General features: G+C 45.8%; 1 protein-coding gene across 1 annotated transcript; it reads left to right on the forward strand.

The window, feature by feature from the left end:
* Positions 1-92: 92 nt before the first annotated feature.
* Positions 93-16,148, forward strand: POLE2 (DNA polymerase epsilon 2, accessory subunit). Its single transcript, XM_050975528.1, has 19 exons — positions 93-189; positions 2,200-2,300; positions 3,146-3,221; positions 5,255-5,332; positions 6,034-6,127; positions 6,499-6,573; positions 6,835-6,918; positions 7,404-7,460; positions 7,851-7,899; positions 8,785-8,857; positions 9,280-9,452; positions 10,955-11,044; positions 11,225-11,279; positions 11,611-11,670; positions 11,768-11,845; positions 12,208-12,316; positions 14,917-15,093; positions 15,182-15,249; positions 15,966-16,148. The coding sequence occupies exons 1-19, from the start codon at positions 122-124 to the stop codon at positions 15,982-15,984; spliced, it is 1,584 nt and encodes a 527-aa protein (XP_050831485.1). The 5' UTR covers positions 93-121; the 3' UTR covers positions 15,985-16,148.
* Positions 16,149-16,227: the final 79 nt, after the last annotated feature.

Raw genomic sequence — 16,227 nt, forward strand, 5'->3', positions numbered from 1 at the left:
GCCGGGTCCAGCACCGGCGCTATCGCCTCCCCTGGCAGAGCGAGCCGTGCCCGGCTCCTCCCGCGGCGGGGCCGGCCCGGCCTGAGGGGGCGGCCCGGCCGCGTTTGGCGCCATCGCCGCCATGGAGCCCGAGCGGCTGCGGCGCCGCCTCAGCTCCGCGTTCCGCCTGCGGGGGCTCGTCCTGCGCCCGTGAGTAGCGCCGGGCCCGACCCTGCCCCTGCCCCGGTCCCAGCCCCGGCCCCTGCTCCGGACCCGCGGGGATCGGCCCCGAGCGGGCCTCGGGCCCGGGGAGCGCCGGTGCGGGATGGGGCCGGGGCCGCGGCCGCTCCGCGTCCCCCGCGGCGCCTCCTGGGGATGTGGGGCTGCCTTTCCCCGCTCTTTCTCCTTCCCCCACATCGAGGCCTCGGGAGGCTCCTCCAAAGCCATCTTTCACTTGTCCTGCTGCTGCGGGCCCCTTCTTTCCATCCGTCCGTCCATCCATCCCTCTCATGACCCTGGGTGCCACCAAAAGCTGCCCGTGGTCTCCCCTTGGAGCCCTCTCTGATGCTGGTGCCGGGTGTTTGCTGGAGTGTTTTTGTCTGTCCCTGACCCTGAGAACTCTGGGGTCCGAGTTCCACTTGCCAGTCTTGTGCTCAGCATTTTTTTGCTGGAGGAAGGAATGGCATTTCCAAAGACAGGATGTGTTATTTAGAGATGCCAAGGTCAATTAAAAGGGATTCCTGCTTGCAGTGGAAAGTGTCATGATTTAAAAGAGACTGGGTCTCCCATTGCTCTTATTTTCCCTTTCTTTCTTGTGTGTGTTAATGTCAGTTAAATTCTCTCTCTTGTGGTTGGGATGTGATTAATTTGGACAGTGCCCTGATGTTTTCATTAGAGAGGAGCACAAGTCCAGAACTCCTGACTCCACAGTTCCTTGAGCTGAGACACTTTGAAGGTCAGGCTGATCACCAAAATGCCAGTTTGGTTGGCCAGCAGATGACATTAGTAAGAAAATTGTTATCATTAATGTGAGACTCTTGTGTAAGGGTGAGGGAAGAACCTGATTTCTAAGTCTTGTGTTACTGAGAGTTAAAATAACTCCAGTTTCAAATATATTGCTAAGGTGGAGCAGGTCCTGTGGGGGCTGTTGAGGTGGTCCTGGGCTGGAGGCTCTGCTCTGTGACATCCCAGCTTCAGGGCTGCACCTGGATTTGGAGTCCAAAATGAGGGATGTGAAGCTGCTGGAATGAGTCCAGAGGAATCCAAGGAGCTGCTCCAAGGGGTGGGAGCCCTCTGCTCTGGAGCCAGGCTGGGAGAGCTGGGAATGTTCCCCTGGAGAGGAGAAGGCTCCAGGCAGAGCTCAGAGCCCCTGGCAGGGCCTGAAGGGGCTCCAGAAGAGCTGGAGAGGGACTGGGGACAAGGGATGGAGGGACAGGAGCCAGGGAATGGCCGGGATGGATGGGAGATTGGGAACTGGGAATTCCTGGCTGGGCTGGAATTGCCAGAGCAGCTGTGGCTGCCCCTGGATCCCTGGCAGTGCCCAAGGCCAGGCTGGACAGGGCTTGGAGCAACCTGGGACAGTGGGAGGTGTCCCTGCCATGGCAGGGAGTTGGAATGGGATGGAATTTAGGTCCCTTCCAGCCCAAATCATTCTGGGATTCCATCATTAGAGGGTCAGAGAGCCTGGCATGGGGAGGATGTGAAGGAATTGGGTTTATTTAGCCTCAGGATGGGAAGATTCATGAGGAGCTAATCCCAATCTTCCTAAAAATGAGAAGTGTTCTCAAGGATGCACATGGACAGGGCAAGAAACATTTATTTCTTCACTGAAATTGTAATTAAATTTAGAAGTTGATGGAGTGGAGAAGTGCTGGAATCTCCCTCACTGGAAGTTCTCAAGGCTTGGCTCCACAGGGCCCTGGACAGCAAAACCCAAGCCCTGCTTTCAGGAGAAGGTTGGACCACAGGGTCTCCAGAATTCCCTTCCAACATGGAATTTTTTGTGTGGGGCTGAGGTTCTCCACATCTTTCCCCTGATCTTTCCAATCCCAATGATTTCTTTTCTTTGACTTAAACCAACGTGCTATTATGCAGAACTAATTATTTCTGCTTTATAACCACAAGCCATGTGGTGATGATGTGCACACCTGCCAAAATCAGCACAGTTTGTGTCAGCTACTGAACATTAATTGCTTTTTGTGCTTTCTCCTCTGGGATTAGGGATGCCCTGAAGTATCTCACTGAAGCTTTCCAGTCCACCAGTGAGGGAGAACTTGATGATATAATTGAAAATGTCATCGATGCAGTTGAAAAACAGCCTTGTAAGTAAACAATTTCTTTTTCTTGAGCCAGTTTTTCTGGCATTCCTGATGTCATCAAGACAAAGACAGTGACTGGCAGCAGAGGCACTGGGGTGTCATTGTGATGTAAAGGCTTGATTGAGATAAATGTATTTTTTGGCCTTTTATTTTGGTTAAGCACTGAGTTTTGCAGTGCCATATAAAGAGTTGGCAGTGCAGAATATCCTGACTTTTCCAAGAGTAGTAACATTTTTCAGTGACAGTTACTAAAAGTTTGTCTGGACATCTTTGTACCTGAAACTGTCATTTTAAATATGAAAGTGGAGAGAGGCTATTTACACATGGAGTGACAGGACACAGGGAATGGCTTCCCACTGCCAGAGGGCAGGGATGGATGGGATACTTTGAAGGAATATTTTAATGGAATATTTTGAAGGAATTCTTACCTGTGAAGGTGAGGAGGCCTTCAAACTAATTTCAGTTATCAGTTTAAATTAATGGAAACAACAAAGTGCCCATCTCCAGACCTGTGTTGGAATACTTCAGGCAGCAATCCTTGTGAAAATGTTCTGGAACCAAATTAACCTCCAGAATGTGAGAGCTCAGCTCCAACACATTTGTGATATATTTGGCAGCTTTGCATAAACTATAATTGTCTTGTTCTCCATGTTTGGGGAATTTTTTCCCGAGGAATGTGTCCTTTTGGTGGCAATATTCAGGGATCCCTCTGTGTGTCATTGCAGAAAACTCATGACATGAATTATTTGTGTGTATTCCTGTGAGGAGACTCAACCATTTAATGGGAAATATTGGAGACTCACTTCCTTCCTTGCTGCAGGTTTAATCCTTGGGATTTTTCTTTCCAGTGTCATCCAACATGATTGAGCAGCCCCAGGTGGAAGCAGCTGTCCAGGAATGCAGCCGGGCCCCGGATGAGGCCATGTAGGGTGACATTAGAAATGTTATGGGACCTTCTGGGAGCTGCTGGCATTTCCTTGTTCCTCCTGGGGACACCAGTGCCAGGCACTGTCTGCAGTCACTGCTCTGTGCTTTTGCCCTCCTGCTGCTGCCTTTGCTCCAGTGATGCCTCAGGTTTAGCTTTTCTATTTTTCAGGTTCTGTGCTGCTTTATTATATTATGGGATGGTGAGCTCTCTGCAAAGAGCAGGGAGACAACAACTCAACCCTGGCAGCCAGTGCCAAATCCAGGCTTTGTTAAACACACCCAGGGATGGTGACTCCACCACCTCCCCGGGCAGCCATTCCAGAACTTTGTCACCCTTTCTGTAAAAAACTTCTTCCTGATATCCAGCCTAAATTTCCCTTGGCGCAGCTTGAGACAGGGAGCTCCAGGAGAGGCTGAGGGAGCTGGGAAGGGGCTGGAGAATTCCTGAGGGAGCTGGGAAGGGGCTGGAGAATTCCTGAGGGAGCTGGGAAGGGGCTGGAGAATTCCTGAGGGAGCTGGGAAGGGGCTCAGCCTCTGGAGCAGAGGAGGCTCAGGGGGCCCTTGTGGCTCTGCCCAGCTCCTGCCAGGAGGGGACAGCCGGGGGGGTCGGGCTGTGCTCCAGGGAACAGGGACAGGAGCAGAGGGAACGGCCTCAGGCTGGGCCAGGGCAGGTTTGGATTGGAATTTGGGAACATTTCTTCAAAAGTTGCCCAGGGCAGTGGTGGAGTTGATGCCTCAGGTTTGGCTTTTCTGTTTTTCACATTCTGTGCTGCTTTAGTGTGAGGGTCTGGGTTCATATTATGGGATGGTGAGCTCTGTGCACAGAGCAGGGGGACAAAACAATTCCTGCTCCAGCTGGGCACCAAGGACAAATGATCCCAATCTCAGGCCAGGAGCACAAACCCCGTGGGCTGGAGAGAGAAAAACAAGGGTGGGACTGGATGGGCTAAAGCTGGGCTGGGACAATGAACTGCAAGGTGGGAATGGAGCAGAGCTGATCCCAGGGAGAGACCCCGTGCCCGGCCGGGCATTTTGGGGCCATTTTGGGTCATCTTGGGTGCAGCCCTGGCTGGGCTCTGGTGCTGCCCAAGGTGGATCCATGGAGGAGATCCTTGGAATCAATCCCTGCTTTGTTCTGGGACTCCATCCAGCCTCTGCTCCAGGGCAGCCTGCACAAGGCATCACCAGGTTGTTCCTTGGAGCCTTTGTTCTCATGGCTGGGCCTCCAGGGGGCCCTGAACAGAATCTGGAATTCTGGAATTCAGCTGCTGGGGTTGTGTGTTGGGTGTGCTGCAGGTGGAATATTAACCAACACTTCTGGCCATGCTTTATTTGCTTTGTTCTAGATGAAAGTTATCTCAAGTTGCTTTTGTTCCTTTCTTTTCTGAAAGCACTTTGGGGAAGTTTTCCTCTGGGGTGCCTGCTCCTGCTTTTTTGTTTCATTTTTTGAAGCCCTGATTGATTTCCCTTCTGTGATAACAAAGTGTGGAGCAATTACTGGAGTTTCTGAGAACTTTGTGATCCTGATGGATGTGTTTCCTTTCGTGTTCACATCGGGATGCAAAGCATGAAAAGAGATGGTTTGCTGGGCATGTCAATTAGATCCTGTCATCCCCCAGCCTCTCAGGATGGAGAAAAGTTGGGTTTAACTTTGCTCCTTGCCATTGGCATCTTTATGATGCAGATGGTGTGAGTGTGACTCTTCTTTGTGGTGCTTTTTTATACTCAATGTAGGTTCTTTCTGCTCCAGAACTGAAGAGAGATCCGTATGTACAGATTCTCAGTGCAGAGTCCTGAAGGGAAAAGATCTACAGATCACAGGGACAAGTCTTTTTCATGATTTAACTAAAAGATTCAGGAGAAAATAGACTAGAAAGTAGACTAGGAAATAGAATATAAAATAGAAAGAGAAGTGGTGCTGATAGTGAACAAAACAATTTGTCAGTTTGTTGCACCCACCTCATGGAATCACAGAATGGTTTTGCTTGGAAGCTAACATTCAGTTCATGCTGTCACTGTTCTTATTGCAGAGAAAATGTTTTCAACATCATTGGAGCCTTTGACATTCCACGTTACATTTATAATTCAGAAAGAAAGAAGTTTCTGCCGTAAGTCTCCCATATTTTATATTTCAAGCACTTCCTGTTTTAAGAACAAAGCCTCTATTTCTGTAGGATAAGTCTGGTTTAATCTTTCCCTCTTGGCTCTGTTCAGCTGAAGCCTGAGTGAGAAAAGTAATAAATGTTTAAGGCCATAAACCAAGTTTATTCCACCTAATGAATAAAAAAGACAGTAAGGCTAAGGTCATATATCACTAAAGGTAGTTTGGGGTTATTTTTTTTCTCACATTGGGCTGTTTAAATTTATTTTTTTAATAAATTTGATCTGTCTGTTGCCTGTATTTATTTCTTAGTCTGTATCTTGCAGCTCCCTGAAGCCCTGGGGGGTTTCTAAGGAGAGCTCCAAACAGTAAAAAAGAAGAATTAGGAGCAGCTGGTGAGAAACTGGAGGAATAATGCTTTTGAAACTGGAGGAATAATGCTTTTGTTCACAACTGCTTAAAGGCATAACTGCTTTTTTAAAAATGGATTTCTGCAGAGCTCTCTTTGGGTGGAAGGATAAATCTCAAGGTCTGTGAGTTAGAGGGGAATGAAGTGGAGGCAGAAATGCAGAAACACAGGATGCTGAGCAGGAATGTGCCTAAATCCTGGTGCAGCTCTTGCAGCCTCCCAGCCCTTTTAGATCAAGAACTCACCTTGATGTGGGCCATATCCCTTTCTGACACTGTGACTGTGTTCATTCCCTGCAGCCTGTCCATGACTGACCTGCCTAGGCCGAGTTTGTTTGGGACTGCCAGGGACAAGGCGGAGCTGTTCCGGGAGCGCTACTCCATCCTCCAGCAGGTCAGGAGTCCTCAGGGAGGGATCCCACTTCTCCTTCCAGAAATACACCCTGCCCTCTGCCTCAGAAAGCCTCTGCCTTCCAGCTTGTCACAAGTAACATCTTTTAGCAGCCTTACAGGTGCTTTCATGACACTGTTTTTAGGCTTAGTTTTACTACCCGGTGCATTTTTCAGGCTTAGTTTTATGATCTGGTGTTATTGATCATCTGTTTCTTGGAAGTAAATTCTTGTCAAGAGGACTGAATTGTTAAAAGCTGGATGAAGTAGAGTAAGAGTTTTCTGAAGTGTTTTGCATAGTGCTTGTAGCAAACTGGCTTTTTGGCAGTGCTCATTTATTCTTAAACTGAATCTCTTCAATTTTGGTTTGTGCAGAGGACTCACAGACATGAGCTGTTCACTCCTTCACCAGTTGATGCTCATCCTGATGATAGCAAGAACAAATTCCAGGTAAAAAAATGGAGTTCTTTCCAGTTTTATCCCAATAATCACAGCAGTTCTTTATGCTAGCAGCCACTCTTGGGAATCTTCTCCTAAGCCACATTCAGAAATGAGGCTCTGAGTTTGGTAATGAGCCTGTGTCCTCTGGCTCATCTGTGTGTTCATGGGCAACCATGTCCTGTGGGGGGCTTTGGGGGGAAAGCAAGCAAGAGAGTTTGAGTTTGGAGAGTTTGATTGGACTCTGATTGGATTCTTTGCCTTTGACCCCAGCTAAAGACAGTAGAAACTCTCTTGGGCAGTGCAGCTAAAGTGGCAGAAGTGATTGTGCTTGGGATGATCACTCAGCTCAAGGAGGTGAGTTCCTTTTTGTTGTGGAGTCTCTGATCACTGCTCGTTCAGTGCTGTAATAGATTAAAAAATGAGAAAAATATCTCACACTTACCCATTCTGAGAGACTTTTCCACAAGCATTCAGTGCCAGTGTGTGTGGAAATGTCTTTCTTTGTCTCCCCACTATAAAATTTTCATGTCAGCAACCAGAAGCAATTAGGATTTTTTGGCTTGTCCCTTCCTGAGGGGCTGGAGCTTCCAGTGGCTGAGTTTGGACTTGCCAATGCCCTGGACTGTGATTTTAGGGAGGGGACACCAGCAATCCCAACTGCAGCAGCTCCCAGGGAAGCTGCTGAGATACATTCACTATAAATGACATTATTTTCACTTCTTGCCAGCTTAAAACATTAAACCAACCAAATTATTTCTAAATGCTGACTGCTAGAGATTCTGATGGAAGCATTTGTGTGTCTGGTGTATTGTGCTTTATTAATGAATCCTGTTTTGCAGGGAAAATTTTTCCTAGAAGACCCCACAGGAGTGGTCCAGCTGGACCTTAGTAAAGCAATATCCTTTTGCTGTGGTGGAAGAGCTGGGGGAATTCCTTGTAGACCTGCAGGGTTTGAAATTGAACAGTAAATCAATGCTGACCATTCAGAATTCCATATGGAGAGCTGCAGCATTTCTCCTTTGTTTGCAATTCCTTGGCTGCTGCAGCTCCTGCCTTTCCCTTGGACATTCCCTTGGTCACTTTCCCTCCCCATGGAAGCAGAGCCTCTTCCAGTTCCTGGGCTCCCTCTGGACTTACCTGCTCAGGTAGCAGGGAATTTCCAGGCTCTTCAGGCAGCCTGGGAACTTTCAGTGCTGTCCAAATCCATTACACCAGCTGGAAAGCAAATTTTGGTTCAAAAACCTACTTTGAATCTAAGAAAAATGCATTCCTTAACCTTCCTGCACCAGTTCCACAGTGGGTTATACACTGAATCCTCCTTTGTTCTGGCAGAAGGTAAAGCACACTGGCTTTGGGTTTTAGCTTGTAATAAATCATTCTCTTCAAGCTGTGGCTGCCACATGTGGCTGAGCAGAGAAGTCTCATTTTGGTGACCATCAGTGAGTTTGGGACTGAGATTTTTGGCCTTCAGCTTTTGCTGTGACTCTGGAGGCAGAGAGGAGGAATTTGGTTTTTTTTTTGGGGAATGGGAGGCTCTGGAGCAGCTTTGAGGATTGGCCCCAGCATGCTTGGAGAAGTTATGACTGGATTAGGAAGACAGCCTGGAATAACCAGAGGAATGATTTAATGATCTGAAAATACTGCTCTGTGCTGGCAAAGCCTTTTCATGAGGCTTCTCATTAGGATGATGTAAGAGCTTGCAGTTTTGGAGCCTTGTTTTAGCAAAAAAAAAAAAAAAAAAAGCTATTTCTGTATGTGGAATGTTCCTCTGTGCAGATCCATGATCTCAGGCTGTTTTCTGGTGTGTTTGATGCTTGTAAGGAGAAGTTGGGAGCAGAAATGAGAGTGGGGTAAATAAATCAATAAATCACCGAGTTCCTTCTGTTCTCAACAGGGGGGTTTGAGACAAGGAGCACTTGGATGGGGACCCTTCCAGGACAGGGCCAGCAAAATCAGGCAATCCTTGTGTGCCTGAGGGGTTTGTTCATGTGGCTGTGCAGCAAATCCACTCTAAACCAAAGTTGATTTCCTGCTCAGCCCATTTTCCACCCAGATCATTCCCTGTTCTGCTTCTGTGGAGCTGCCACAAGAGAGGGACTGATGGAGGCTGGGACTGGCAGAGCAGCACGGCTGCCAGCTCTCTGACTAATGTCTAGGACATGATGCTGCTAGAAAAACTGAAGGGTTATTTTGCTGTTTTGCTCTCCCAAACCCTCCTAGGTTGGTATGAAGATGAAGTTTTTCATGTGAACGCTTTTGGATTTCCGCCCACTGAGCCTTCTGCTACCACGAGGTACAAAAGTGACTTTTGGCAGCCTCACTCCATGTTTTCCTAGGGCTTTCTAAGTAAGATCATTGTTATTTTGTAATTTCTCTGACATTCAAGTGTGTTATTCTTCCCCCTCCCCAAATGCTTTAAAATAAATACCATTTTAAGGAAGCAGTTCTGGGCTTAGAGGCACTGTAGTGTTGGCAGAAAAACCCTTCCAAAGGCCTTTGGGTTCTGCTTATTAATGGAAATTGGGATCTAAACCCTTCTCAATGGCCAGGTCACTGTTCCATGGGATTCCTAAATCCCTTGTTGCTGAGGGAATGGATCCCTGGGACAGTGGGAGGTGTCCCTGCCCATGGCAGGGGCTGGGATGGGATGAGCTTTAAAGTCCCTTTGAACCCAAACCATGCTGGGATCCTGACTGGAGCATTTTAATGGTGCAGAGCCTTCTATGGGAATATCAACTTCTTTGGAGGGCCTTCCTCATCATCAGTAAAGGCTTCTGCAAAGCTGAAGCAGCTGGAGGAGGAGAATGAGGATGCCATGTTTGTGTTTGTGTCTGATGTGTGGCTGGACCAAGCAGAAGTGCTGGAAAAGCTTCACATGATGTTTTCAGGTAGGTGGGAATTGCTTTCACTCTAAACCTTCTCTGCATGATTTGTTCCCAGAAATTCTTAGTACAAAGAGTGACCAGGAGCCGTTTTCTGGGCTGTGATAAGAATGTTTCCCTTGCTCCTGGAAGTTCTTCCAGGCCTTAGCCTGAAGACTAATTCCTTAGTTCAGTGGATGTTGCTATCCACTGCCAGGTGGGATATTGGGAATTCCTGGCTGGGCTGGAATTGCCAGAGCAGCTGGGGCTGCCCCTGGATCCCTGGCAGTGCCCAAGGCCAGGCTGGACACTGGGACACCCTGGGACAGTGGGAGGTGTCCCTGCCATGGCAGGGGTGGGATGGGATGGGATTTAAGGTCCCTTCCAGCCCAAACCATTGTAGGATTCTGGGATCAGTGATGGACAGCACTGGATAAAACACTGATGCCCTATAAAGGAGCAGTTCTGAATTGCTCCTTTGTGTTGCAGCAGGTTGGGAACAGCTTGTCCCTCCTGCCTCGGGCACAAAGGATGTGTGAGAGAGTGGCTGGTTTAAAAACAACCCAGAATTCAGGCTGGGAAGCTGCTCCTCACCAAAAGGGAGCTGGACACAAATGGGCAGAATCATGCAGAAGTTACAGAACCAGTTCAGTGTCTGGATCAGAGCAAATCCTGTGGGCTCGACCCAGGGCTGAGGTGCTGAGGGCACAAAGGGACTTTGCTCTGTGAGGTTTCAGTGCTGGGCTCACCTGGCAGAGATGCAGACCTTGCATTTGCTATTTTGAGACTTTAAGAGGCAAGTAATAACCTTCTTAATTAGAAACTAAATGAGCAGCTGTGGGGGAGAGCAAGGAAAAATATTGATGAGCCATTTCTCTGGGCTAAGCAATTCTGTTCTATTTACCAGGCCTTTGAAAAGCAGTGAAGTAAATCCAAGTGTGATTCTGTGTGTCAGGAAAATGGAGAGTAACTGGGATGTGAGATGAATGCCTGAGTAGCTGTTTCTATTTTTATTTCAGGGATGGGAATCAGGTTTCTTTTTCCCCCCCTTAAATGGGTGAGGTGAGCACTCATCAGATCCTCAAACTGCTCAGGCAATTCCAGTTACTGTTGCTTTATAATTCCCCAAAGGGGGAATTGGATGTTGGGAGAGCCCTTAAATTGGAATGATCAGGGAGGTTAATAGCAGCCCCGTGCTGCCTGCTTGCTGCTTTCCTCTTGAAGGCAATAATAGATTTAAAAATGGCATTATTTATTATAATTGCACTTGGGATAATTCTGTGACTGGGCCAGGGGTTGGATACACACAAACACTGCTGGAGCTCAGCCTGGGAATGCCAGAGGGCTCCCTCAAAGTGACATTTGTACATTGCCATCCCCTTTCTGAGCTAAAACCAGCCTGGATCAAGACAATCAGTCAGGTGTATTAATAGCTGCAGAGCCTGGAGTGCTGTTTCAGTTCTGCTTTTCCTGGGATGGGTTCAGTGCTGGAGTGGATGGATGCACTCACAGATCCTCTCTTTTCCCAGGTTATTCCTCTGCACCTCCCACCTGCTTTTTCTTCTGTGGAAATTTTTCATCTGCACCGTATGGCAGGAATCAGATCCAGTCCCTGAAAGGTGAGGACCTTGTAAACAGCCTGAACGTGCTCTGAATTAAAATAACGACGGCAAACAAGTGAAGAGAGCAGAAAATAAACCTTTTTTTGTTTATTTTAAGTGCACTGCAGCACAGGGGGATTCACCCAAGGTGTGTTGATTTCTAACCAGCTGCTGTGCCCTGTTTTTCCCTGACTCCAGGCTCTCTGAAGGCTCTGGCAGATATTATCTGTGAATATCCCAGCATCCATAAAAGGTACAGAGCAAGGGGAAATCTGTTCATTTTGTCAAGCCTTTAGTTACTTGGAGAAGCTGAGAGTTTCCCTGTTTCCTCTGTCTTGTGAGGCAGCTGTGATCAGATAAAAATCTGCTTTTGTAACAGGCCTGCAGGTTTGTTTGGGAGCAGGGTAAGTTTGATTTTATCTAAAATAAACAGCTTGGGCATGGAAACTGCTCATGAGGGAGCCAAAGTCTCTCCCTGGGACACTTTGCTGGCTCCTGCTCTCTGAATTCAGAACATCAGACCCAGTTTTTAGGATCAGTTTATACAAAAGAGATTTGTTAAATATATATATATTTTTTTGCAGTAGTCGATTTGTGTTTGTCCCTGGTCCTGAAGATCCTGGCCCTGGTTCCATTTTACCAAGGTCAGTTTGCTTCCCTTCCTCACATCTTGGAATCTTGAGTGAAATTTGACTTAAAGATGGTAAGAGTCTTTGTTGATACCTCTGCTATTTATTTTAGACCCCCCCTGGCTGAAAATATCACTCAGGAATTCAGACAGCTGGTGCCATTTTCAGTTTTCACCACAAATCCCTGCAGGTAACCATGTAACTGCTATTTTTTTTAAACAATCTTTTTAAACTAAATTATGTGCAAATATAATTTTCAAAGCCTTTAAATTTTGGGGAAAATTTGCCTTTGGAAAATTTTCCAAAGGAATAGAATTCTTCACTTGCATAAATTGTAACTAGTTTTAAATAATTAAGACATAAAAAAAAATCAGTGAAGAAAGGAAGTAGTGCTAAAAAAATGATATTTAATATAAAAATCCTGCTCAAAAGCATCATAAGGGAAAGTATAATTTTCATTCAGTTGTCTGTATTAGAGGGGGATCAATTTTCTAATGCATCTCCTTCATTTTCAGGTTAATCTTAATTAATTTCACTGCTGTTTTCACTCAGGGTTCAGTACTGCACCCAAGAAATCATTATTTTTCGGGAAGATTTGGTCAATAAAATGTGCAGGAACTGTGTTCGCTTCCCAAGCAGCACCATGGACATTCCCAACCACGTGAGTGACTGGAATTCACCCATTTCTGCCAAGATTTTTGATTTTATTGATCAGAAGGGCTGGATTTGGGGGGCTTGAGTAACCCAGAGGGGTTGTAAGAAGGATTTATACATTTAGTATTCTTATTTTTCTTTATATTTTGACAGCAAAATGACTCAAAGCATGATAGTTTGGGGTGGGATTGAGTCATTCTGTCACTCTGGAGCTGCCCTTGAACACAGAACTGCAGAGCAGCACCCAGCCATCAATGTCCTGCCAGGATTCCTAAAGGCAAATGTAAATTTTACTGGAAATTACCACTTTTCAAGATTAGATTGGTTACCCAGTGCCATTTGCAGCAGGTCACTTCCTCTAAAATTCCTCTGCTTGTTTTGTCTGCTCACTTGAAATGGAAATTCTGCTTCTCAGCCCTCAGCAGAGTGCTCTGGGTGTGGTTGCACTTGATGAATCCCCAGCAGGAGCTGCTGGATTTACTGAAATAATTGGATGAGAACAATCCAGGTACTCCTGGCTCAGAGCAGTGATGGATGGAGTCTGCTTTTATTTATTTCACAGGAGGTTTTGTGTTTGCTTGCCTCAGAAAATTGTTTTTGCTCAGTGTCTCTGTGAACAGCCCATGGACACTGAGGTACCTTGGGCACATTTGCATTCCTGACTCTTCCCTGTCCTCATCCAGGGCTTTCCAGGAAGGAAATGTAGAATTGCAGCACTTTCTGCAGCTTGTTTTTGGCATACCCCACTTTTCCTCAGCCTTTTTTGCCTATTTTAATTCAGCCACCAGTGTAAAAAAACAAGGGAGAGGGAAATTTTGTCACAAAGAAAGGAAAATCATCTGGGAATCAAATTATTTCTTCAGGGAAAAGACTTTTAAAGTGGGGGTCTTGTGGTTAACTGGAAAGAAGGAATAAAATAAGGAAAATAAAAACCAAAAAAATGAGAGTTGTGGCAGTGTTGGTACTTCTGAGCTGGAGGAACAGGTGAGTGATTCTCCTGGAGATGTGATTGATGAGATAATTGTGACATCCTCAAATGCTGGCCTTTAAAAAGGTTCTTGTGTATTAAAATCCCCACAACTGCAGAAAGGAAAGAACAGCTCAGTGCTGGAGGAGAGACACTGCTTTGCTCTAGAAATCATTAATAATCAGCAGGAATGAGACACAAAAACCCCAAACATTTCCAGGTTCAAGAAGGTTCTTTATTATCCCACACTGACAGTGCAGGGTGAGCAGCAAATGTTCCAGAGCAGGAGTTGGTGGGGTTTCATTTGCACTTTGGAAAGAGCATTTTATCTCAGGGGTAAATGCTTCACATGGTTCAAACCAAGTGTTTGTGCCTCAGGTTTGGCTTTTCTGTTTTTCACATTCTGTGCTGCTTTAGTGTGTGGGTCTGGGTTCATATTATGGGATGGTGAGCTCTGTGCACAGAGCAGGGAGACAAAACAATTCCTGCTCCAGCTGGGCACCAAGGACAAATGATCCCAATCCCAGCCCAGGAGCACAAACCCCGTGGGCTGGAGAGAGAAAAACAAGCAGGGTGGGAGTGCCTGGGCTAAAGCTGGGCTGGGACAATGAACTGCAAGGTGGGAATGGAGCAGAGCTGATCCCAGGGAGAGACCCCGTGCCCGGCCGGGCATTTTGGGGCCATTTTGGGTCATCTTGGGTGCAGCCCTGGCTGGGCTCTGGTGCTGCCCAAGGTGGATCCATGGAGGAGATCCTTGGAATCAATCCCTGCTTTATTCTGGGACTCCATCCAGCCTCTGCTCCAGGGCAGCCTGCACAAGGCATCAGTGGGGTTTTTCTTTTTTTTTTTGGCAATTTGTAAAGACCATTTTATCTGAGGTGTAATGCTTAAAACCAAATGTTTGTGGTGGTTTGTTTTTTTTGTTTGTTTGTTTGTTTGGTTGGTTGGTTTTTTGTTTTGGTTGTTTTGATTGCAGTTTGTGCAGACCATTTTCTCCCAGGGATAAATGCTTAGAACAAAATGTTTGTGGGGGTTTTTTGTTGCAGTTTTTAAGGACCATTTTCTCCCAGGTGTAATGCTTAGAACCAGGTGTTTGTTTTGCTGTTGTTGCAGTTTGTGCAGACCATTTTCTCCCAGGTGTAAATGCTTAAAACCAAGTGTTTGTGGGGATTTTTTTGTTGCAGTTTGTGAAGACCATTTCCTCCCAGATGTAATGCTTAGAACTAGGTGTTTGTGGGTTTTTTTTGGTTTTTTTTTTTTTTTTTTTTTTGTTGTTGCAGTTTGTGTAGACCATTTCCTCCCAAGGATAAATGCTTAGAACCAAGTGTTTGTGGGGATTTTTTTTGTTGCAGTTTGTGCAGACCATTTTCTCCCAGGGATAAATGCTTAGAACAAAATGTTTGTGGGGGTTTTTTGTTGCAGTTTGTGTAGACCATTTTCTCCCAGGTGTAATGCTTAGAACCAGGTGTTTGTAGCTTTGTTTGTTTTGCTGTTGTTGCAGTTTGTGCAGACCATTTTCTCCCAGGGATAAATGCTTAGAACCAGGTGTTTGTGGGGGTTTTTTGTTGCAGTTTTTAAGGACCATTTTCTCCCAGGTGTAATGCTTAGAACCAAGTGTTTGTGGGTTTGTTCTGTTGCAGTTTGTGAAGACCATCCTGTCCCAGGGCCACCTGAGCCCGCTGCCTCTCTACGTCAGCCCCGTGTTCTGGGCCTTCGATTACTCCCTGCGCGTTTATCCCCTGCCAGACCTGCTGGTCACTGCTGACAAACACGACCCCTTCACTGTCACCAGCAGCGACTGCCTCTGCATCAACCCCGTGAGCAGCCCCTCCCTCCCTCCCTCCTCACCCCGTCCTGCTCTTGCCTTCTCACCTACCAGGATTTTTCCCCCCTTTTCCTTCACAGGGTTCATTTCCCAGGAGTGGATTTTGCTTCAAGGTGTTCTACCCCTCCAACAAGACAGTTGAAGACAGGTAAATTTAGGTTTTGCTTCTGAACATCATAAAAATAAGATAAAAAGCACAGGAAATTGGTAATATTTGGATGTTCCAGCAGCTTAACTCACACTTCACACTTAGTGTAAAAAACCCAAAAGCCCAGAACTAAAGGAATAAATGTAGGAATGACAAAGATCAGTGATGGAAGCACAGTTCAGAAGTGAAAGGAGATGATTGCACTGCCTGATTGTCGGTGATAGAGAACTAATTGGGGAGCAGATTTGTTTCTGGGCACGATGGTTGTTACATAAATTAATTAAATTTAGCAATTTTTGCCCCATTCTGTGATAATCATCCAGCCCAGAAGCCACTTTCAGGCTTTGATTTCACATATTTTTAAATCTGCACTCGTTAATTCTACTGAGTGGAGAAGAGCCAGCTGCAACACCAAAAAAAGCATTAAAATGTATCAAAGGGCTTAAAATGGATGAAAATTTACCTGTTTGAAATAATGATGGGATAACCCATAAGGAAAAGCATAAATTTATCTTCTCCTTCTTCCCAGGGAATTAATAATGGGTCAGCCTATTTAACTTCTACTTGAATATAAAAAATATCACACCATGAGATACTTTAGGTCTTTAAATAGTTGAAAACATTATCAAATCTTCCCTAGATAAAGAAATAGAAGAGCATTATGAACTATTTTTAAAATAAACCTTTTAAATACTGTTTTCCTTTGGTATTTTCAGCAAGCTTCAAGGACTCTGAATTTCTGTGGCACTGAAAAAAGGCAGTGAACCCATGGGAAGACACCTGTAATTTTGGTTTTTTTTACATGCCTTAGTTTTGTGATGTATTGTGGACTTTTTATAAAAAATGCCAAAGTCAAAACCGATTTGTTTTGTACACAAATAAACTTTTACAGGAAAAGACACTGGTGTCAGTTTAAATAAATTGTAAAGTCAGAGTGAAAAATAATTGGCAAAGCATAAAAAAAGGTTAATTGGAGGA

The sequence above is a fragment of the Serinus canaria genome, chromosome 5, assembly GCF_022539315.1.
Source record: "Serinus canaria isolate serCan28SL12 chromosome 5, serCan2020, whole genome shotgun sequence".
In the NCBI taxonomy this organism is placed as follows: domain Eukaryota; kingdom Metazoa; phylum Chordata; class Aves; order Passeriformes; family Fringillidae; genus Serinus; species Serinus canaria.

Bases quoted from the DNA above. Each gene is read 5' to 3' on its own strand.
- POLE2 (XM_050975528.1), top strand. From the start codon at position 122: ATGGAGCCCGAGCGGCTGCGGCGCCGCCTCAGCTCCGCGTTCCGCCTG. The intron at 9,453-10,954 runs GTAGGTGGGAAT...CTCTTTTCCCAG, and splicing joins GCTTCACATGATGTTTTCAG to GTTATTCCTCTGCACCTCCC. The intron at 11,045-11,224 runs GTGAGGACCTTG...CCCTGACTCCAG, and splicing joins TCAGATCCAGTCCCTGAAAG to GCTCTCTGAAGGCTCTGGCA.